At 39.7% G+C, this 25,376-nt stretch overlaps 1 protein-coding gene across 4 annotated transcripts in view; it reads right to left on the reverse strand.

Annotated features, from left to right (window-relative positions):
• bcas3 (BCAS3 microtubule associated cell migration factor) overlaps positions 1 to 25,376 on the reverse strand; it is a 234,459-nt gene that overhangs the window by 172,258 nt on the left and 36,825 nt on the right. For all 4 annotated transcript variants that reach the window (XM_088906941.1, XM_088906940.1, XM_088906939.1 and 1 more), the window contains exons 13-14: positions 22,575 to 22,668; positions 10,667 to 10,800 (exon numbers count right to left, since the gene is read on the reverse strand). In XM_088906941.1, the coding sequence (XP_088763067.1) occupies positions 10,667 to 10,800; positions 22,575 to 22,668 (228 nt within the window). The remainder of the gene's footprint in view (positions 1 to 10,666; positions 10,801 to 22,574; positions 22,669 to 25,376) is intronic.

The following is a 25,376-nucleotide window of genomic DNA, read 5'->3' on the forward strand; positions in this document are numbered from 1 at the left end:
ATGGCTAATTTCAGCAGGTGTTCCAAACACAGGAAGGGCAATAATGTGTTCTAAACCTTTAAAAACCTAACTTTACAGTTAGCAATAATTTTAACTTTCTGGGCATCCAAAAATATTCCATCAATACTACAAACTAAATAAATTTCAAAGCATGAAAATACTGTATAACAGAGATTTGGTATGTCTTACACACAAGACTCAGATATAATAGAGTACATAATGGCTACTAACTCAATAGTCTCAGCTTTCCTCTCAACCTGGTTTCCAAAGCACTGCCTACTCAGCTAACAAACACCATAGATAAAATCTCTTCAAATATTCCAGACATGCACGACAGACAAAAGAACAAAACTGTTCATTATCATGCATGTTTCAAACTGTGCTCTGTGACTCCAGAGAGCGGAATGAGGGAATTTTAGTTAGACACTTTAAACTTGATACAGGTCAGTCTGATTGTCACTTCAAACCAAGGTTCACATAGAACAAAGTAAAAAATGTACCCTGCCCCTTTCAATTCCCCAAAATCATAAACAAACTGCCTGACTATTGACTATAAAGCCTACAATATTAGCATTCCTGTTCGAAGACTTTGATTTCTTTTCTCCAGATTAAAAATGCAAAGCGTGTTTAGTTTTATCGAACCCGCATGATAGCTGTATCTTTAGATAATGAAGACGTAGACTACAAAATGAACATTTTCACAAAACAACATGAAAAGGCTTTTTAAAAAGAGAAAAAAAACAACTGGATTTACACTGACAAAGAAAGAATGTCATGTATTTTTCCCACCTTATTGTTTGAGCCACACAGAAGCAGCATAACATGCAAGGAGAGCTAACAGAATCTGTCAGGAGTCCAAGATGATAGAAAACATTGACCGTTGGTACCACTGTGATGCTCACACATTTTAAACTAGTTTATACTTTAATCCAGGGTGCGAAATGAAGAAAATTTTTCAAGAGCCTTCCAAGAAAATTTGTATATCAATGTAACGATTGTATATTCTAGGGCCCCATTTCAAGGAAAAGGAGAAAAAAATAAGGGAAGGGGGTAAGTATGAACAAGGTCAAAAGATAATTACACTTTCGCAGTTGCATGGCTGCAGTTTGAGAGGTGTTAAATGAAATGTACATTTGATGGAGAAGTTAATGGTGCAGCAATGCAGACAGAGCTGTGAACAAGGGCCACTGTGACTAGGCAGGCTAATTGAATCACGACTAACGTGTAAGAATGTTACAATAGCAGGAAATTCAAAAGACTGGGTTTATTATCCATAACGACAGCAAAAGGTCTAAGCAGGTCTAAAATATCCAGAAACAGAGTACACAGAAAAGCAGGGTTCATTTATAGAATATTACTTTGTAAAACAGTAATACAGTACAATATTCTGGTAAACCCCTCTCACACAGCTTTTTCCTTTTTTTTTGTTCAAGAATTTAAAAAGCACAAAGCACCTGCATTACCTGAGATAGATGGTTTAGGAAAGATCATACTTTTTAACAAGAAAGTGAGAATTTGGGGAAATAGGATTATGGAACATTAACCATAAAGGGGAATGACCATAGCTGACTTGCTTAAATACTAGGGCTGAAGTACAAGCACTAAAAACACTGCACCCCCACAGCTCAGTTAAATGCATTTCATTCAGAAATTTCCAGAACTATTCCTTTTTACACCCATGTTGCACTAGTGCCCTTCCTAAAGTTACGACAAGGGTGTTTGATCCTTTCTCATGAAAAACAAAACTCTGAACATTAAGTTATTTTTTCAAAGAACATATTATCTATATTATTGAGGTTTTGTATGTGAGTGGAAGTATCAGGAAAGCCAAACTGTAGTTTCACAAATCTGATTTTAAAATTAATAAAACTTATTCCATTAGCAGTTTGACAATTAATAACCCACTGAAAATGAACAACTCCAGCATGAAGGGGACCACACTTGAGAGATTCAGTGAGCGTTAGTGATGCAATACCACTGCATTTATTCAGCATTTGCGAGCATCCAGACATTTCTAGTTATCATCCTAATAATTCTGGTCATGTTCTGTTCAGCCATCAAGTACTTTTAAATCAAGTTTCAAATCAATCATGATTTAAAAAGTTTTAAATCAAGCGCTCCCACTTGCCTTATGAAAATCCCACTCTCATAAATCCCCTAGAAAGGGAGCTGTAATAATTTACATATCAAAGTTCTGCAAAGTAGCTAGCTGACAGGTTCAAACAACAGCTATAGTTATGTATTACATACACTTGCACTGCTGTGCACAACTGTGGCACTGTTTTCAATGTTTTTCTTTATTTAAAGAGAAAAACATCAAAACTCAGACCTTTTATTTTAAACTAATAAGTACATTTCTATTTTGCAGTGCAAACAACAGCAGATTGCTGGAAGCTTTGAGAATGTTAATGAGGAATGTCTGAGAATGAGTCAATTAGATTTGATTAGTAAGCCTGATCGATTAACTACAACACTCCATATCAGCTACTCACTGTTTATCTTCAGTTGCAATCGAATTTTTGAAGATTCTGATCAATGTGAATTAAATATTGCTGAATGACATTTTATTAGTTAAACTAAGCTGTATAAGTAATAAAGTTGTTACAATAGAAGAGAACACTAGCAGAGGCAATGAGTAAACTGTTGATACTACAGTATAAATCACAAATGTAAATTGTTGACTTTTTACTATTAATTCCTGAATATGTTTAAGCTGTTAGACAATTGGACAGCTGTGTATTTAGTATGCCCGATTATTTATCATATAAATATGCCAACATGGACACACAAAAAAAGCTTTTGCAAAATGCACAACACAGCAATAACCGTACAAAGAAATTAAAGAGTTAAAATAATCATTAAAAAATTCAAGCAGTGTTCAAAACCATGACCTCTTTGGTCACTGTACTGCAGTTTAAAATGTGTAAAACCATGCAAATCTACTGGCAGCTCCTGGCAGTGGCTCCTTTATCACTGGGGTTTATTTACCTGCACAAACTGAGGTCAGTTATAAGAGCAGTTTGTGAGTCAGAACAAGCAGAGTCAGCCAGCCAGCAAGATAAACCAGGGTCCCTGCCATCCGCCTACCAACATTATCACTTCTGTTATTTGTTCTGCTCAAGATAATGCAGCTTTCACAAAGTTTTTTTTATTTTTTTTAAACTTTTTTTTTACTGTTTACACTGCCAGATCAAAGCAAATGCATGGTCAGGCAGCAAACCCCTGCGTTAGTCAGTAACAAATTAACTACTGCTCATCTTGTTTGAAAATCTCTCCAGCCTGCATGGCGGTGGGGAGAAAAGCTTAAAACAGGCCATTCCACTCCCCATGGTGCCTGAAGGTGTTTTTGGGAGTAATCAGTTCTCCACAATAACACCCCTTGTGATGCCAGGTTGTAAATTACAGGAGGGCTGTAAAGCAGCTGGGACTGGGAGCACCCTGATCTCCATGGCGTGAAGCAGGCAGCTGATGACTAGTGGCATGGCGGGCTGCCCACACCCTTGCCTCTCTCTCCTCTTCACCAAGAGCTCTGTCCTTCACCCAGTCTGTAGAACCTGCTGAGCTGGCTTGGTTTCTGGATAAAAGGACTGCGCCCCTATACAGACATGTGAGGGTTTGTCATCCAAAGTATGACTGCATTACGGATTGACCAACCTGCAGATTCTGGATGCTTCTCATTATAGCAACCTATTTATTAAGTTGGTCAACGGTCAGATCCACGATCAGCTGTGTTCACATGCTACAAATACAATAACTGAATCCGATAATCAAAACAAAAGCCATTTCCTTTACGCTGTTTCTGCCGTTTCATTAATAGCCATAAAACTACTAACCACAATAATACCCCTCGTAATAACAATGTGCCAGGGCTACCAAATTCTTCAACACGTTAAAAGGAAGCACAGGCTGAGCCCTGTAGTTCAGACATCGCCAGGTGGGGCCTGGACTGTGTCACTGGTGGGCGATGATCAAGATTCCCTGAGCCTTGATGAGGTCAGCTTGAGATGGCCAGAATACCCCACCTACCCCCCGGCATGCTACACCAAAGCATAACTTGGGAGCCTGAGAGTTAAGAACATAAGACCACAGGAGGGCATCTGGCCCATTTGACATATTTGGTAGTGAGCAGTTAATTCATCCAAGGATCTCTACCATCCTTTTTCTTGCTTTCTTGAAAGAAGCCAGAGCATCAGCTCTGAAAACAAATGGGTGGGAAGATCATTCCATTCTCCCACAACCCTTTTGTGTAAATGAGTTGCTCCTGTTCTTGGTTTAAATGCACAAGTTTCCACTTGTGTCCTCTGGTTCAGTTGCATCACTCCTCCAATCAATACCGAGTAACTCCTCCCGCCTGGTGACTATGAGACTCAAACCATGGCAGAACGGCAGACAGCCATGACCAGAGCATGCTTCTGAAAAAAAGATGTGCTCATTCTAAACCCCTCTCCATGCTGCTTTCTAATTTATGATTTACTAATTTGAGCACCATAAACCACTTCAAATAATCTTTGCATTTTAAGCTCTGCCATCATAATTTTTGGTTAGTTACTTTAATTTTTTTTTTACTTGGTGATGGAACGATGAAGTTCAGCTAATATTCCAAAACTAAAATTCGATTCAGCTCAAGGCAAAGCAAAAAAAAAAAAGTATTTTGTAATGTAATCGCTTTGACTCCTGAGGCCTGAAAGTCCAGTCTGGTCAGAGGGGGTGTTTGTCAGCTAGACTTCGAGAAAGCCCACCCACCTCTGCGGGCTAGCTAGAGAGCAGGAGCAGAGAGCAGCTCTGTGTTCACATCTAAACATGACAAGCCGTGCAAGGGTCCAGGCCCTTGAAGAATAAATATTAGTTCTTTCTAGGCAAATAAAAGCTAAAAAACTGCCAATTTGAAAAGGACGGTTTTGGCAAAATAACAGCTGTTAAACTAAACAGCTGGAATTCGAAAAGGGTTTTAAAAACTGAGTAAAGTCTGCACAGGTAAGGTGGAATATGAGCACACTGAATATATCCTATATTGAACAACAGTTATATCTATGCAAGTGAAAAGTCCGTCATTGAAATACAGGGAATGTCAAGAAGATTATTATTAATTAAATTTCAGTAGTAAAGAGATTTAATCTTTTTTTAAAAGATTTCTGCCTTAAAATTACAGATATATGTATCTCAGAACCTGTTACCAGAATTAGCCTGTAATGTAATTCTGTCATAATGACACAGTAAGCATTAAAGCATTCACTGTCAAGAGAAGTAGCACTTTATTCAGTGCACTAGACTTAGAACTGCAACTTTGCAAAAAAATAAACAAATAAACATTTTAGGGTGTGGAAATGCAGCTTCCTCAAAAGACAAACAACTGTTGTGAAAAATGAATGTTATTTATACTTTCCTTCAGGAAAAAAACACCTGTCTGTCGGATAAGAACAATAGTTATTTCAAACTATCCAAGAAAGCTTTGCAACAGCTATTTATGCTCAAGAATAGTGCCTATATTCTGCCCAGAATAAGAAGACTTATTGCATTCCCAGGCTAATGGATATCCTGCATGGCTGCCCAACAATGCATTATAATAAATAAAAATGACACAGGTAAATATTAAAAAAGACACAGGTCCTTTTTCTACACTTTACCACACAGATAAACAAGCATTTAGCATCTACATATAACAATAAGAAGATTTTATTTTATGATTTTGCCAGAAGGATTTCCTGTTCGGAGCAGTTTCGAGACAAGTTGTTTATCAAACAATGAACAAACATCCCCTAGCTGGCCTGAATCTCCCTACACACAAAAAAGCATGAAGCCCTGAATAAAAAATGATTTTATTTATTTTTAAGCCAAGACGCTAATACTGTATATGCAGGGTCCTATCACTGCGTGCATGCTTTCAAGACTTCCTAACATCTGCCAAGCATGAGAAATAGCTGCAGCTTCTGAGGAGCAATTATGCTGGGACGCTGAGGTTAACACCATTGTACATGTGTGTAAAGTGCTGCAGGATCAATTAGGGACTAACGGCACTACAGCCAAGGGGTGTTTGTGGCATCGGGATGGTCTAATAGAAACAGGTTTTTCCCCCCACATACTGGTCTCCATTTAAGGATGAATTATTCAGTTGTTCACTGCATATAGCTTTTTGAGAGGTAAAGTAAATGATAGTTTTTACACTGCCTTATTCCACACAGTATTCTGGCGTCATATGCCAGCAGAGTGATAAGAGATAACTAGGGTGGACCCAGGCCAGGATTTTCACTATCAGCAGTTTCGTAATGGCTCCAGTCCCTTTTTTTTCCCCCACATACATAGCAAAGGCGTGAACTGAAAACTGCCACAAAAAAAAATCTTAAAAAATAAGCTGCAATCTTTTCACTTCACTGCATTTTCAGTGAGGAAGGTAAACCCAGACACACAGTGGTTCCTTTGAGGAGCCTGCTGACCAGTTTATCATCTCTGGCCCCAGCTCTTGGACCCAGACAACATGACCCCTCCCGGCCCATCCGAGCTCCTGTTATCAGACTGCCATTATCTCATCACCATCTCGCCTGCCCTCCTACCTGCATTTCCGGGCTGAGGTTGCCACGTGGGCGTAAATAGGGCAGCAAGACGTTTAAACGCACCTTAATAATCAGGGAACCGTTTTCACAGCACATGGGTAAGCCCACATTATGAGGAAATTACCTATCTTTGAGCTAATGCATCACTGTTTGTTTTTTACATTTTTTATAGAAAAAAGGCACCAAAAATAAAAGGGAAAAGCTAAGAGGTTAAGTATTATTTTGTAAGTTTTACGTGTTTTCTTTCTTTTGTTGCTGTTGCTTTCCACAATTACTGGTAAGAAAAAAACGACACAAAGCCCAAACACAGTCCCAAAAGACTAATTTGCAGCAGTTCTGCCCTGAAAGAATGAAGAATAAAGAGAACGTAGGGTAGACACTGGGGAAAGAAGAGCAAGCAAGATTCAGAGGTCAAAAGAGAAGAGAGAGATAGCTGAAAGGGAGCAGTAAAACATCTCACATATTCAAGACTTATTTGAACGTTCACCTGTAAGAGCCATAGACAGGAAAGTGGAGCAAATCTTTCAATTCGCTTACAGCGCCATATCAGAGTTACATTTTTTTTATGGAGCAGAAGATTCTTTTGGCAAACGCAGGCGCCAACACTACTCTGACGCTGGATACTTGTAATGTCATGGGAGCTGTTAGACAGCCAGCACGCCTCTCCCTGGGTAGACATTTGTCTACTTTACACCCACTCTAATTGCACCACTTCCATGCCTCGAATTAAAAATCAAATGATGAACAAAGAGAATTTTTCAAACATCATCATGCTGCGGCGGAGATGTATTTTATGTGCTGTAGCATGTGAGTAAATAAAAAGAAGCTGGCACCGCACCACAGCACTTTTGTACAAAAGAATATTTCTGTCATCCCCCTCCCAAGCTCAGCCCATCATGGCAGCTCTCGGAAGGAAATTGGTGTCACATGCAGAAAGTCTAAAAAAGCGACAATAAGAAACGAGAGAGGTTTCCGACCAAATATGCATGAGCGACTTCTTGATGTGTTGCATGGCAAGATCCCACCCCCATTCACAGGTATAAAATTCCTAAGCCTCTAGGGATGAACCCTCTTGGTTTGCAATGGGTGTGAAAGGAAATGTTTCTCATATTAAAAGCTTGAATTTTTATTTTCTGATTATTCACATACTAGACTCTTAGCATTAGCAAGAAGATGAGCTTTACCTGGAAGACAGCAGGAGCAACACATTACCTGCAGCATCAAAGCACTTATGTGGGCTACAGCATTTATTTATGGAAAAAAATAAACCTTAAGGATGACTGACTTTAAGGGGACACAAACCTACAGCCTTAAAAGCAAATTTAATTAGACTAGATTAGTTTATTATCAGAAGAACAGGCCCTATGAATTTAGTTTCAGTGCGAGCTAGACCAGTACAGTAGTAATCACCTCATAGTATGTATGAATAAAATAAAAGCCTCATATATCAAGGCTTTAACCATAACCGTAATAACAGCAAAATGCTCACTGGTGTTTTTTTGGGGTTTACTACCACAATGTTAAAAATCAAACAACATGCATTACAGCTGTTCATTCCAATTGGAATCAATGATTAAGTATTTGGCCATAAATAAATCGATACTGTATTTCATATCTTACTGGAGAGCTTTAACACATTGCCAGTGCACTCATTCTTGGCAGACATCATTACGATCTGTAAGGTTCCCAAATTCTACAGCTCAGGAAACAGGGAAGCCTGTTTTTGCATCTTCAAATGAAATAAAGGAATGGATTTCCCAGGTAGTTTCCTCCTGGGGCTGAGGAGCACAGTGTCTGGTCTCTGCAGAATTTACTGTCTCTCTGAAGACAGGACACGGTGCGTTCCAGAGCAGACTCATGCAAGGAAGCACACTGGAGCTGCGGCTGATAAATCTCCCCACACTCAGCTGCAGCAGATTTCTATAAAAAAAAGTGGGTTTATCTGGCAGGAAAAGAATCATAACTTTTGAAAGTAAAGTTAATGATTGCCATTTTTCAAAGAAAAGCTCTGCTGAACCTCAAATGTGATTAGCTGAAAGAAAACGTAATGTCAGCTTCTCAAGCTTTATCTCTGTCTGGTCACATAAGATTTTCCTCATCAGGGAATAATATGTATAAACTATGGAAGAGAAAAGCAGTTGCATATAATTATACACACAAATGCTTCCATTGAATGACCCGTTTTTTTGTTGATTTCAGGGCACTGTAAGTTAATAATATTAAAGTTCCTTTCCTTTTTGCTTAAACATTAGGTGAAATATGTTGAAACACACTGACATGGAGGAATAATATAATTCTGGATTCTGTCTGGCAATACAGGACTTTTCAGAACAAACTAGAAACTCTATAAATTAAGAAAATCATACTTCACATTCACACAATAAGAAATAAGTTTTCTTCACAATATTTTTCAGTGATTTTAGACCTCACAATAAAACTCTACTTTGAAACAAAGCCAGCTGTTGAAAATGGAGTGTGATGTGCTCAGCAAAAACATCTATGTTGCCCATGATATAGTGCTTAGTTTCAGTGTGTAGCCAGCAGCCATATCACTCTGCAACTCACAACTGGCAACCCACTGAAGCTCAGCAGGTGTGAGCCTGGTCAGTACCTGGATGGGAGACCTCCTGGGAAAAACTAAGGTTGCTGCTGGAAGAGGTGTTAGTGGGGCCAGCAGGGGGCGCTCACCCTGCGGTCTGTGTGGGTCCTAATGCCCCAGTATAGTGATGGGGACACTATACTGTAAACAGGCGCCATTCTTAGGATGAGATATAAAACCGAGGTCCTGACTCTCTGTGGTCATTAAAAATCCCAGGGCGTTTCTCAAAAAGAGTAGGGGTGTAACTCCGGCATCCTGGCCAAATTTCCCATTGGCCCTAACCAATCATGGCCTCCTAATAATCCCCATCTATGAACTGGATTCATCACTCTGCTCTCCTCCCCACTGGTGAGCATTCTGGTGCACTATGGCTGCCGTCGCATCATCCAGGTGGGGCTGCACACTGGTGGGGGAGGGGATCCCCATTACCTGTAAAGCGCTTTGAGTAAAGTTTCCAGAAAAGCGCTATATAAGTGTAAGCAATTATGATTATTGTTATTATTATTAAAGAAGCTTTTCTTGACACAACTTGAAAAACACTTAAAGAGATGATGAAAGGCACACAATGAATGCAGATTTCCATTATCACTGAACAGAGAAGAGCAGTAAAGATTAAAATACCGAGTGACCTTATGGTAATGGTTATGGTAATGTACTTAGAGGGAACACTTGCAATTCAATATTTCCAATCTAATAAACACTTTTACAAAACAGGTTTAGGAGCAAGTTTAATTAGAAATGCCTCACAGATCTCAGAACTTTCTAGCACCTGCTGTTCATTAATTATGTAATATTCGCAGTCACACAAATTGCATGTGTAGCATTAAAGGAATACATTAAAATACTTGATTCACCCAAATAAAATCTTATGAAAATATCTAAATCTGTCCTATTTGACTTTATATCCACACTAAATTGTGTCCTCTGTATGGAAATTCTAAAAAAATAGCAATGCTTTAAAGGAGGTAAAAATATCATTTCCCGCGAACAATGACGCTTAATTTATGCCAAACAATGTCAGCTGATGGCTAAAACTGATATGCCTTATGCTGATAGACATATTTGATGGTCAGAATCACTATTTACACCATGGAAATTGCACATTGAAAGATGGTTGAATAAGCAAAGCAGAAAAAAAGCTGCTTGGCGTGGGGCAAGCTGAACTGACATCATTTCTGGTTCAATCTCATTGTGGATTTCAATCCATGGCACGCAAACGGCCTCAACAAGATGGCAGCGCCCAGGTTTCACATGTGAGCATTTTAAACTGTTTTGATTCACTTACCTTGTCAAGTGAGCTAAGGCTCTCTTTAATGTAACACTTTGGTCTGAAATTACTGAGAAATTCTCCCTCTCTCTTCCCTTAAGGTATTTCGGGAACCTTAAATTTTCTTTAAGGTCCTTTAAAAAAAGTCATCAGGTAGGAAATTCCAGCAGAGATCCTGAAGATCCGCTGTAACTCCCTTCCTCATTCCCTATCCCTGTGCAGGGAATCCCTCCAGAGGAGAGCATAACCTACCTTGGCCTCGGTCTCGCCGCGGTGCAAGGTGTACAGGTGGTGCACGGCACTCTGGGAAGACGACCACGGGTGAGTCAGGATTTGAAAGACATGGAAATCATGGCCCAGCGTGTCAGCGGTTACAAGCAACATTCCTAGAAGAAAAATGACTATTTACCATTGATTGTTCTAAACACCTATGCTATCAAATTGCTCAACCCAACTGACGCAACCCAGCCGTGTCATCCAAATGCATTCCAAGGAATCTGCATCAAAGCTACCAGTTATATTTACAGTACTATAATGACGTATAGTTAAAATGGGATCCAATGGTATTAAAAAAAGTCACATTTCATAGCCCTGCTTTTCATTATACTATTTTTTTCAAATCAAGATATCAATTATTTCAGTGACAAGTTCCATATCAATAGTCTTTTCCCAGTGAAATAGTCATAAACTGTATGTGTACGTCTTCAAAAAAAAACCTCACTTGATATATAACCCTTGATGACAAGACTAATTTTTTATTTTATTTGAACTATGCAAAACTGAAGAAACTGTAGTTTTTACACTGAAGAGCACTCTTCAAAGACCACATCAAGACAGCCCAAAACCTAAACTCAATACATATTAAAATATAGCTAGACATACTTGATGATCCCAAAAGCGCTACAGATTGAGTACGTTTTTTTCCCGTTTTATGAAAGCCTGAAGGTTAAAAGCAAAAACAAGCATTGAAAAATAATATTTCACAAATGATTTAGCTCCATTTTTTTTTTAAATCTCATGGCCATAATTTAACACAACACTAATTAGTAATTTTCCTACTTCTAATCTTTTAATGTTGAGGGTGCGGCAAAGTTTAGTGGAATGCTTTACTGCGTGGTTTGTCAAATGTAAAAAAAAGAGGTGAAATGGTGTAAGAAAAACAGAAATTAATAACCGTCTAAGAGAAATAAAAAACGGCAACAAAACAAAAAGCACAGAGAAGGGGTTTTGGCTTAGATAAATTAATTTACTTTTCATTTCACCAGCCTCTTATTTTTCACACCACTTAAATACAGGCTTGCTTGGTCATGGAAGGGATGGCGTCTTTCTTTAAGGGGAAATGAAAAAAAAAATGGAATACTGAGATTGCACACATGAAAAGGAAACATAACGGGTAGTGAATTAGATGGTGGTTAGCTATTTATGCTGTATCAGAAGACTAAACCAGGCTACGGCCTGGCCATAAAGTGAACCCACGCCCCAAATGAGGTGCCAAGCCACAAGAAGCATTTGCGTCAACTGGGAATACATGGAAAAGGAGACCTTCTAATTATAGAGCCTGGAAACGGAAGCACAGAGTGATTAGGAGTTTAGGCGCTGCGGTATGTTTATCTGGGAGCTTCCTCTCTCTCTCTCCCCCCCCCCCCGCTCGCCCGCCCGCTCGCCCTGGGTTTGACAGATGAAGCCGGGCCAGGCGCAGTGGGACAGAAGTTGCTGATGGTACACAGTGTTCTCCAGAAGCCAGTGGAGACTGGAACCCAGCACTGGGGCTTTTGTGGGCTTGTTGAAATACAAGGCCTTACAAAGAGGCGTCAGTCGGTTAGCCCCGAGAAACAAAATTAAAAAGCAGGCTTTTCTGCACTGGTTAGCCGCTATAAAATTTCGGAAACCTGAGCTGTTTGAACAACTCTTCACACATCCTATTTATAACACCTCATTGCAGGGTAGAAGTGTTATTTACTGCATTTATATTAAATTGCTGGCACATGCATATAGGTGGGAACCTCTAATTTGACATGTTATATTAATAAGTGTGCATACATATGTATATGTTCCATAAAAATGTCACATGGCGAAAGAATTATATTCATGTTTTTTTGTTTGTTTTTTATGTTGTGTATTTCTAACCTTTTAAACACAAAACATCTGCCTAAATCTCATAAATTCTTACAGGAATTTGTTTTAAAGACTCAAAGCTTTGAGACTGACTGAGTCCCTTTGCTGTGGAAAAAGAGCAGTGGAAGTAAAATAATCTGTATATACTGACAGGGATGAGGCAACCACAGCAGCATGCCTAAACAGACAGCAAAGAGCATCTCTAACTTGGCAGTTTAAAAGCCTGTAACAAAATTATTCTCTTTTTAATTAATAACAGTTGTTTCAAAGCCTTCCAAAACTAGGAAATTACGAACATGTGGAAAAGCCCTTACAGGGGAACACTGGAATTCTTTAACACCTTTTATGTGAGCACTGCTTACCACAGACAGATTTGATTGTAAAAGTATAATTTCCTTAAAATTCATGATAAAATACACTTTTGTCTTTTAAGAGAGTTATAACTTTTCCTCAAGCATTCACACATCTTAAAAGCCTTGTTTGTCTTTGTCAGGGCACCCACGCGGCACAGCACGCAAGTTCATTTCTCATGCAGTTGCCCCTTGCAGTGTCCAGGTCTGCGCAATGTGCTCAGGCCTTATCGAGGTGTTTATGAAAACTGTGGAAAACACCCGGAAAGCAAGGGAGCAGCTCGGGGCGGCAGATCAAAGCCAGCCAGGCTGCGTGCCTCTGCTCCCCTGTCTGGGGTCCTGGCTGAACGAACCCAAATCAAGGGGCAGTCTCCCCAGTAACCATCAAGATAGCAGCCTCTCTTGTTAACACACACTCCCTGGGGTCACCGCTCGGTCGATAACTTGTTAATCTTTTACAGGCAAAAGTGAGAACTTCTAACACTTAACCTTTTCAGTCCCAATCACAGCTCCCCCTCTCCTTCTTCGACATGGCTGCATCACTCTGAGTAATGCAGAAGAGATGCATCTGTGGGCTGACTCACACTCACGCCGAACGATGACTCCCTCACCCACGGCGACAAGTTTCATACTGGTGCAGCAACGCTCAAGAGTGGCGATAACAAGACGTGCCAAAGCAGAAGTTTATAATGCTAATACTGTCAAGCACGCCTTTCATAATAAATCCAGACCACAATTTAAACATTTTAAATTAAAGTTTTTTGCACTTGTTTTTATGGGCACATCAAACTCAAGCAGTCTCAATCTAGGATGATATTTAGACCTGGTGCAGTGTTTCTGTGGGCACTCTGGCTCAGAGGAGAACTCAGCACTCTCCAGGAGCAAGCCATCGTGAAGCACTAAACACTAAACCACATCCACAACTCAACTGAAGACCTTAAAAAAATAAAGGTGCTCACAGTTCATTTGATCTGCAGTCAAGTGTAACAGAGGGTTGTTTTCGTATCTGCTTTACAGTGAGACCACCAGTAAGTTTTCAGATATTAATAGATTGAAAAGCACTTTCCTAGCCAAGAGGCAGTAATTAGTTTAATATTTAGATTTTCTGCTTTTTGCAGCTCTAACCTGCTGCTTTCAAGTTTCAGTTAGCCATACCGGAAATGATCAGAAGGCAAGATTTATAAAGCTTAGCAGAGTACAAAGTTTATTTTGTTTCCTCTCACATTTCAGAAACTGTATGTTTAGGACCTATATATTAGCTACTTATTCATTTTTTGGACAAGTGTATTTCTTTATTCCACCAACAGGAAACAAAGGGCTGTAAAAGTAATACAGTCAACATAGTAATTTTAAAACTTCATACATCAACCTTTCATTTAAAAGCTACCTTATTCATCCTGGAAAAGATGTGTAAAAATTCAGAACTTTGCACATTTCAATTTCTCTAATCTTAAGATTCCATTTTGTATCTTAATACAAAGCTAAGTAATCAACATGGACTGCTGAAGGCGAACAGAAAGATAAATGACATTTGTTTTAAACAAGGGAGCTTTCCAGTTTTTAGTATTCCACAGATTTAATGATGTAAGTGTTTGACATTATTGGTACACGCTGCTGCTAGAATTAAGTCAACAGGAACAAGACTGTAACAGATATGGCTGTAATACTTACCAAACAATTCAAACCTGACCGTCCTATAAGATATAGTTAAAGACAGAAGAAATTTTCGTTCTGGCATAAATGATGCAGAACATGGTTTATTACAGGCAATTTTTGTAATGCAAAAACTCTTCATTCTATCACATAAGAATCTTTTGTGTCCGTCCAATCTGTGCATTTCCTGTTGGCCATTCCCTTCGGATTCACACGTAACAAACAGGACTGGTAAACCATGCTGGTTTTTGATCTAGCTCTGTTCTTGACCTTGTACTGCTGGTTTGGTTGTAAAGATTCTGGTCTCTACTGTCATGCTGAAAAGTGAAGCCATACTGGTTTCTGACATGCCCTTCACTGTCTTGGTGCTGTCATACATTTGTGATTCTTTTGACCCAGCAAAAGCTTTCAGCCCCTTGGGAGAGAAGCAGGCCTATAGCATGATGGATCTACCATCATGCCTGACAGCAGGAAATGGGGAACATTTCACTGACCTCGCCTTTTTTCCTCCCAATGAAATTCAGTACCTGCTTTGGATAAAACCACTATTGACACAAACATTTGATAGTAGTGCAGTGTTCTTTAAAACTTGAATTTATAACATCATATTACACTGTCATACAGCAAATTCCTTATATATATATATGACAATCATGATGAGAGAAAATACATCTAATTCTGACTGAATTCATAACAAGTATTTCAGGCACAGTATTATATGAAGGCTATAATAGAAATGGAAGTGAACTTGGTGTTTGATGCAATAAGTAAAATTTAGAAAATGTCCTAATAAGGCTTACAGATTTATCTCAGCTATTGGATCTGCCTCAGTTTACACTTGTCAGAAACACTGTCTTTCACAGTGAAAGGTTTAACCTGAACTCATTAGATGATACGCAAGCTGGGTCTACTCAACAGTGAGATGAAAGACTGCTAAAGAAAACCAGGCTGCTGCTGTAAATGGTCTTGGTGGACAAATAGGCGGTGCTCTTTCCCCTGGACTAGCATTTTCAATCCTATATCCACTATGGGTGCAGTGGTGTAAGAGATGATGTCATTTGTATGAGATGTTGAAGATTTACTGACTTCTCCACCTGAGATACACTGTGTAGCAGAGCTGCTGGTATAAAATGATATGGTCATCATGTAAACTGGGTCCCATCCTACTTAGAAAAACCTTTGTAATCTTTTGCCTTGCCTTATTTTAGCATGCATTTTCCTGCCATAGTTTTCCCACATGCTGTGTCACACAACTCATCTGGGGCAGTCTGACTGGTCAGGACTGACACCTTACAGTCAGAACACTCACATGTTAAAGCCATGTCTAAAAACACCTGCAACCTGGGGCTGCAACCCAGAAAACTTCAGAAAGGTCAGCGATACAAATGTATTCTCTGACATTCCCACCCTCATTAAAGACGAATAATAAACATTGCATGGCACTGCGCAGTCTTAGAGCTTCTAGTGACCATGGGAATGAACGCATTATGGAATAGAGATGTTGATCTTCCTGATGGTAAAGGAAGTTATAAACATGAACCTCATTACATAAGGATTGTCTCTCACTCTGCATGAAGTGTTTTTTTATCTTTAATTTTACCAGATAGCTCAATTGAGAGCACATTCTGATGTACAGTGACGACCTGGAGACCCATTCATGCAGCAGGGCATTTACTACAGCACTCCGAATGAAGTGCCTGGGCTCAAGGGTACATCAGCACCATCCCACCCACGACTCTCTGGTCCAGAGCCCTGACCACAGCTACCCACAGCTGCTCACACTATCCACCTTTTAACTTCAAGACTTAAAAATGTGCAACAACAACAGGTAAAAACAAAGATAGAAGGTGTTGACATGGCAATTCATTATTTTGTTGCATATGGTATATAATGGTGCACTATGAATGTGTCAACATGTTGCAAGCGTCTGTGTTTATAGCATTTTACTAACAAACCAACCATCAATCACTTCTAATGTGACTGCTACAAGAGTACAGTATTCTGGGATTTGGAGATTGTATATTTGTACCACAAATACCCTTTAACTCTTTCAGGCTCTTTTAAAACTTCCAATCAGCCTTCTTTTTTAAGCAGGCAAACACTACATTAAAAGTCCTAATTCAGACTTCTTGGACTCTGCTGTAAGTGCCACAGAACAATGATACCATTAACTAGGAGAAACATTATTATGTAGAGCGAAAACGCATTACAAATCATCTAAAATTCTCAAAAATTCATTACGAAATGATGTAATGACTATCTCCAACTTCCAATTCTGAAGCGTTAAACACAGACTGGGCACAAAGGAATACGTCGCAAATACTACACCGTGCCCGTTCTGTCATTCTTTAAACAGGGGCTGACTGGGTCTCTTTTGCTTTAAGAACCTACGATGCAATAAGCTCCCCAGAGCAAGACCAGTAGGCTAATCTGCTGGCGAGGAGCAGATTCCTTGATTCTTATCAGTGGCGTGATAGAGAGGAATTATGGCGTGTGAGTCTCCCCCGGCAGCCTGGGTCTGTCCATGCTCACACCGTCCTTACCCTCCCCGTCGAGCTCGCTCGGGGCCGCTCGACCACACCGAACGCTGCCCCGGCGACATTTCCCGCCATTAAAATATTTGTTTAATTCCGACCTTGGAGTCACAGCTAATAAACAAGCAAAGGAGCGCAACAGGAATAAAAAAGGAGAAACAAACGGGCTGCAGCTGTCGAAGCGGACGGTTCGCGACTGCATTCAACTGCATCCTTTAATTATATTACTATGAATAGATCCCAAACACCACAGATTGTGTGCCAGTTACCCGACCAACCACCGTTTTCTCTCTTTCTCTTCTGTTGTTACTCCAACATATACAATTTACTGTATTTATGACACAACTTCTGGGAGTTCTGTTCCTCTCAGATTTGGAGCCGTCATCAAGTAATTGCATTGTTTCATTCTAGACTAGTTTATTTTATTTCACCATTCGTTAATGGGACACGGTCAGACCACAGCACGTAAGACAATTTTCCACCCCACCGATGCCCTGTGGGTAAATCCCAGGGGAGAGAGAGGGTTAAAGGCACCAAGGATTTCCAGCTAATTAAAATCAAGCCTCGCCTTTCTCAGATATCCCAGTGCATGCAGCTTTCACAATGTTGGAATACTTTTTTGATTATAGGCTTTAATCATGTAAGGAACGTCAATTACAGTGCATATGTGTTGAATAACAGAGGACACACTTATAGTTTACATTTGTTTCCAGCCTGGTTAGCCCCCTTAAGTTTTTTTTGTTGTTGTTGTCGTTGTTATGTCCATCAATTTCATAACTCAAAAGTTTTTTTTATGTCTTTTAAGATTTACATGTAAGCAAATGAGGTGCTAACAGAAACGTCCCATTATTTTTAACTAGACCTGACAGTTGGAAGGTTATGCTTTTGAAGTTTACAGCATCCTGCTGTTATCTAAAAATGAGCTGCCTGCAGATTTCTCGACAGGGGGGCAGGAGACATTTGACAAAGGGCCACGTAGCTGGCACTAGGTTCACTAGTAATTATTTGTGGCCTTGCAAGAAAATGTCCTTCACTGCACTATGCAGTCCTGTGAAAGAAAAATATCTGGTAATGTAAATTCAGTGCATACTAAAATATAATAATATTAGAACATTAGAAATATTACAAACTAGAGGAGGCGATTCCACCCACCCTGTTTGCATGGTTTCTCGTAAATTATTGATCCAGGTATCACAGCTAAGGAAACAAAGCAAAATTACTGGGCAAACTACTGAGGTAGCTGAGTTCTTTTCGGTCACCATGGTGCACTTCCACAATAATGTTAATAACTAAGTGAAATTTTAATGTTTATTTTCTATGGAAAGATGTCCAATTCAGAATCCACTTTCATAATTTTTTTCCATTGTAAGAGCAATTGAAGAGGAAACTTTTACAGTTAAATTAAATGTAAAGACATATCAATTTTTAAAAATGTACTACTAAAGTGTAGATGTGAACTTTTTTTGGGGGAGGGGTGGTGATTATCATATTTTAATATAAACTCAACACCAAATTAATCTGCCTATCCAATGCCGTGCTCTTCTTTGAAAAGGAAAGCTTTATGAGCGCAAAACTGCACATTAGTGGTAGCTTAACAGCACTGTAAAACACTCCGACTCTTGTCCATATCGGCTGCACAGAGGCTGTTGCGTCAAGGGTGACAATCACAGCTCAAAGGTGAACCAATGGCTCCCTCTAGAGCTTGGACTCCAGTGTCCAGATCCGTGTCACACCAGTCTGGCCACACTGGTCATTGTTCTGGGATTCACACACTTACCACAACCAATTGCCTTTTTATTTCGGCTTTTTTGTTAGCCTAAAAACTCACTCACTGCATGGTTTCCAGGGCTAACGAGTTTTCACTTTTTAAATCCTTTTTTTTAACCATCCATTAATGACAAATGAAGGCCCCAGTGGAAGACACTCCAATTTAAATAAAACTAGAAATTTGCCATTTTGCTATTATGGGTTCAGATACTTGAATTTCGTGAAACCTGATAGCTATTGTTCCTGAGCTTTACGACTCCAACGAAGTACTGAAGATGAAAAACTAGAGTTTAAAAACAAACAAAATTGAAAACAGAATCAAAGCTTTAAAGTGTAGAAAATGTAGAAAATGGAACACCCACAACACCACAGAGTCCTCTGAACTGAAAACCACGACACAATATGAATTCCATGACTTTCAAGACATTCCACAGTTACAAGGCATATGTTAACTGCAAAGCACTGTATAAGGCCTTGTGTTTACTCCAGAAAGCTGCTTTTACAGACAGCTCCTGTATTGTAGTCAGGCTTGTGTGGAGTGAGCCTCCATTAATCTTACAACAAATCAATCCAGCTAAACTGCCTGTGTCCTGCACCTAGGCTGCATCTACGTCAGCATACCAGCTACTGATGTGTGGGTTTATACACAGAGCTCGCCTTTAAAATCCTTAAGTGGAACCACTCGAAAAAAAAATCACAGGCTACATCGTACATATATGTCTGTAAAGCCAATTTATGTATGGAGTGTACAACATATCATTTATTATCAACTCAACTAAACATAAAAGTTAATAAGTAATGAATAATAATCGTTCATGACATGACACATTATTGTAAAGGGTTGGACTGTCAGAAAAGAAAAAAGGACAAAAGAATCAACGCTGAAGTTAAATAATTCACCTCTATTAGGGCTGGAAACTGCACACCTGCGTCTGGGAAGTGCCACTTTCCCCTCTGTCCTCCGGAGGGAGTGAGGGTGTATTACAGGCCACAGTGCAATAACTACTGATTATACAGAGGAAGACCATTAAACAGGTCATTGTGCAGCGGATGTTGGTCACATGGAGGATGGGCGCAGATCAAGGAATACAGTACAGTCAAGGAATCAATCAGTCGCGTGATGGAAGGGTGCGACACACCACGGATTAGCTGGAACCTTTTAAAGGAAGGCAGGGTGCAATATGCAATACAGACCATATAGTCAAAGATAGAGAGATAGAGTGCAAAGCATATGATACAATAGGCTTTGTAAAGTTGTATAGAGTTATGGAGGTTGCAGACCAAACGGACTGACCTCAGTGGGCAGTGACCTGCTTCAGGAGGTGGGTTTGCCCAGGCCAACTGAAGAAAAAGGCTGCTCTTATGTACATGTACATTTGGTCAGACATTCAGTGCAGAGAAATTAAAATCGCTTTTTTCAAGTAAGGAAAAAAAAAAGCACGGCAGAAAGGAAGAAATTCTGCTGAAGACTATTACTTAAAACACAGGTAGTGACAAAAAATATTTCTCTAAATGTAGAGCTCGATGTTATCAAAACAGTCATCTGAAGCTTTGATCAGACAGCACACAGTACATTTAAAATCATAGCTATCTGCTATGACTACAGTATTTTTTGGAAATATTTTATCCTTACATGTAGAATACTGCCTTTTTAACTTTGCATTATGTGTGCCACTGTGTGGGTCCCTGTAAACCCTCCCTTTTTAAATGGTACGAAGCTCGCAGACTGGGTAGGGACTGCTCGTGTGAAAGCAGCATTCTGAAGGGTGGTGCTGAGGCTGACTCCATCCTGGGCAGTGCCCATTCATCACAGACCAATCAAGGAAATTACAACAAGTGATAAGTTACAGTGTGTCCTATATACTGATGCTTGTTTTGTGCTCAGGGAAAAGTTTTTTTTATTTCCTGTTGGATATTAATTCAGGAGGTAATGTTTTAAAAGACAATACTTTTAAATGTATTTTATTTTGATTAGTTTCATAGACTCATTTGTTTCAGAGAACATAAAATTAATAAATAAAGGAAAGCAGTCAACTGTATGTAGTTATGAGTCTATTTGTTTAAAAAAATTAACACTGAAATTACATTATACAAAAGCTTTTGAATATAGGCTCAATTTCTTAAAATATCTTTCACAGACATTACATACAGATGTCCTGATGCCTTGCAGAGCACCTCATTTTACCGTTTCACGAGCAAAGGAAAACGAAAGAATAACGTTTTGGCTCAAAGAAAGCATATCTGTCTCACTTGGTGTTGACTCACCTTCGCTGAGCTACTGAAACAATGCCAGGTACCATCAGAGATACTAGCACTTGCCTTTTTCCATTTCCAACAAAACTGCATTTTTTACCTTTTGTAAGGCACAAAAAAATGGTATTCTCATTAAACAATACCTACTCAACAAATTTCATTGGCCTATGTCCAGTATGCAAGCTTACCCCCTTGCTTGCAGTATTTATTTAGAAGGAGGATACACTGTCAAATCTCACATGCATCGACAAACACTCTTTTTCTTGACTGTTTAGCAAGTTAATAAGAACAAGCATTCTAAGGATTCCTTTCAATGCCTTTGGCGGCAGCTTTCACCAGCTCTCTAATTAAGACTGCCATCCTCTTGAGAAGCAGAACACAATGACTCATTGTCCCAATCTTTTATTTCCGGAAAGGCCAGCACCATTATTTGAAAAACAGAAAACTGTTTAAAGTTTGAAAAAAACAATTCACATGAGTGCTATGAGGTCAGCACTCTTAAAACTGAAGAGTGCCGGCTCCCTTAAAGCAATACAGCCCTTCTCACACCACAGGTATATTCACCGTGAAAGCTGGATGAAGTATAAATTATATTGTTTTAACATCTTAAATACTGTTGTGTCATGGCTGATTGCGTGTCCAATGAATTACAGCTAGGCAAAGTGAGACAGTGTGCCAGTATGACCTGTGGTCCCCCTTCCCCCACCCTCACCAATGCTGAAACAAAAAATGCTTTATCTCTATAAAATGTAATTTAACCCCCGAGTCCTCTGGGTCTTTTTAAGTGTCACCCAAACTCATTAGTTTGGGCAGGCCCATCTCTGGGACACCCGGCACATTGTTAATCTCATAAGCCTTCTCAAGAAGCCCTCAACTCAGCGGATCAATGAGTGGTGAAACACAAGAGTGTCTCTGTGTGCAGAAACAATGGCTAATGAAGATGTTACTGTCAGCCGAGCAAGATCAATTAACAGGCTGCAAACTCACCTGCCTACAGGGTGATTCACCTGCAGCACAGAAACAAAGAGAGGGGCTCGATCTCTGTCTCTGAAGTGCAAGTGCCAGCAGTGCAAACCACAGGCAACACTGGGAAAGTGACGACCTCTTAGTCATCTCAATAGCTACTCGATCTTAGAGACACCCGCATGGCAACACATCCTTGAGCTAGTCCCTAATCCGCTCCATTAAGGTGAAGAAAAGGTGCAGAAACTCAAGTCTTTCAGTCAAAAATAATAAAATAAAGGCCAAAATTGGATTTTATGTAACGATCCACATGCAGAGAACAATTTGTCTCCTCGTTTTGCATGTAATTACAATCAATTTCCAATAACCAAACTGTATTACTAATGAGAAATATTTTAAGATAATCTGACATGTCTACAATAAAGGTCTAAGCTCTTATTCCAAAATCATTATTTTTTTCTCCCTTTACTTCAGCATTTTTAGTAGGTACTGCATAAAAAAAGCCAGTCACTGAGTTTCACTTACCGCTTGGATTGAAAGCCATGCAAGAAATGGGCTTATCGTGGGCAGGAAAGTGAGCCACAATACCCTCCCCATCAGAGTCCTCATTGACCAGAACCTGAAGAAGAGAAACAGAAAGTCTTAGCCTCCTAGTTACAGGTTGGGTCCACTTAACTGCAAAACTATCAGCATCCAGTCAGGTCAGGTGCATGTCTAATGACAGGAGCTGTAGCATATCATGTGTAAGTAATTAAAAGTGAAAAAACTTTAATGGGGATACATACGAATTCTATAGCCCAGACAGGTATTCAAAAGCTTCACATGTTAACAATACGCTTACTATAATACTTATTAAAGCTTGTTTTTTTGCACAAATTTAAACACCTTACCACAGTGGAAACTGAAAAAACAACATTTTGTTTTGTTCAAAATATTACTGTCACAATTGTTTGGTGTGGAAATGCAAATCTTTAAGACGCTCAGCAAAGGAATATGATATGGCGTGATGATATACTGATATGTTATATACATGGTATGACATGGTATATGATAATCTTAGTGGTGAAAAGCCTTTTTACAGGAATTTTAAAATCACAATATTGTATACTGAAATAAAATGTAATTTGTATGTACTGGAACTCTGTTTTAGTATGAGCTGAAACAAATATAACTTAAACTACTAATTGAAAAGCGTTTTCCTTTTAATACTAAGTCTACAACTAACACTGGGAGATGTCAAATACAGAATGCTATGTCCCAAAGCGACCTGGTTAACGCTGTTATTCTTCCTCTAAAAGAGCATCAAAGTGGCTTGGGGACTCACCAAGCAGGTCAGACCCCTACAGCGCTCAGACATGCTGCCTTAAACACCTCCAACACAGCTTCCCAGTCACAGCTCCCTTTTTAACCTCTGGAACAGCATCCCCTGCATGTGTCTGACCAACACACTCCGTGGCCAACAGCTCAACAAACACTTATCGCAGAACCTGTGAGGTCAACCTGCAACATCAAATCTCACCCTGTCATTTTCCCACCCTTTATCAATCACATCATTGTGCTTTTTTCCTCATTCCCTGCTTTGTAAAAACGCCGCTATGATGAACAGATTCATCGGGAAATGAATGTCTTTCCCACCTTGGATCTTAGCGCACGCAGGAAGACCTTTTAATGGAAGCAGCAGCTAAAGCGACTACAAACACACTGTGGCAGATCCAAAACAAGAAGAACAAGCTTTGAAACTAATGGGCATTTTCCCTTACAGCACGGCTGCATCTGTTCTTCTAAATCAGGAGTGCTGGACTGAAAGAAATACAAAACATTGGGGGGAAAAGAAAACACGTTTCACTGGTTGGTCCTGACACAGGTTATTTCAGTACATGTTACAAAGCATAAATATTTTTGGTCCGAGCACCATCATAACCTTTCCCCCAGTTCCTTTTCAGCAGCCTACTGAAGTTTCAGTTCAGAAAACAGAGTATTGGAAAATAAATAACAAAGCAGTACATGAATTTCCATTAGGGAATAGTGTGCACTCACTAGAATCTAGTAAATGGCTCGAACACGGAAAAAAACTATTTTAGGTGCTGAGCATCAGAAGCTTCCTGAGATATAAAGTGTCAACCTGTTCATTTACAACTTTGCTAGAATGTTTTCTTTTCATCACTTTTATCTTTCTGATACGCACCAAGCCAATTTGGAATCGCGAGTTATATGTTTTTCCACATCTCAGCTTTTACCAACAAAAAATGCAACAGCACACGGGGAAAAAGAGGTACAGTCGACAGACTCTTCCAACCCACCCACCTTTGAGTCATTAATCTTTGAACACATTAAAGGCTATACTCTCCCTATCCAGGCACCAGTACATCCCTTGCTCACAACACTGCTTGCCTGCAAGCACCTAGGAAGTATCATTGGATGCAGCTTTGCCTGGAGCCTAATTGACTAATGCCAAATGTTCACTTTCATTTGGTCAGTCAGTGGGTGATTTGATCCAAGTTAGATCCCACAAGTCCTGGATCACAGAGCCCAGACCCTGCTCCAGCAAACACCTTCAGAGATGATGAGCGTAATGGCTGCTGTGTGTCACCCAGGTGGTACTGTGCTTAAGTGGTGGATGATGTAGGTCCTCTCCTATATGTGCAGTGATTTGGGGATCCTTTGCAATGAATAACTATTAAATATACACTGTCAAATGCACAAGCCCTGCATTATTACAAAGAGTATAACACAGTATGCTCCACGCCTGGCAGTAATTTAGCCCTACAATGGCCTGTGAATGTGCCGAAGTGAGGGAGAGGGCAGCACTCTTTGAAGTTGCTGCAGACCTGCTAATTTGCACAGATGAACACATTCTACATAGGTTATGTTCACAGCTGACATCCCTCAGAGATTAAAAGTGCAGTCATGAACAGGGGATAAGACGGTTCTTTTATTTTTTTAAACAACTTTATTAGCCCCAAACAATGAAACTCAATAAAAAGGCTCCTCTGGTCACTAACCCATGTATTCCATTTGATCATGAAAGAGATTATAAGTTAAGGCCAGACAACAGGCGACCCAGGTTAACAGTGATAAATCTAGCAGAGTTTTGCATTAAGTACCAAACTGCTTTTAACAGGATCCAGCCCAAACAAAAAGCAGCCCCACGCTCACACTGAGACATTTATTTCAGGCAAAAAATGTCCCGCTGACACAAACCAGATCTATTCTGTTACGGCTAACACAGACAAAGCTGTGCTGTAGGGGAATCCTGTTGTTCTCTTTGAAAACAGAATTAGTGTTAGGTTTCCTCTGTGAAGTAGTAGTGCACTTCAATCTGAACTG

This window comes from Atractosteus spatula, chromosome 27 (assembly GCF_055471065.1).
Source record: "Atractosteus spatula isolate fAtrSpa1 chromosome 27, fAtrSpa1.hap1, whole genome shotgun sequence".
Taxonomy (NCBI): Eukaryota; Metazoa; Chordata; class Actinopteri; order Semionotiformes; family Lepisosteidae; genus Atractosteus; species Atractosteus spatula.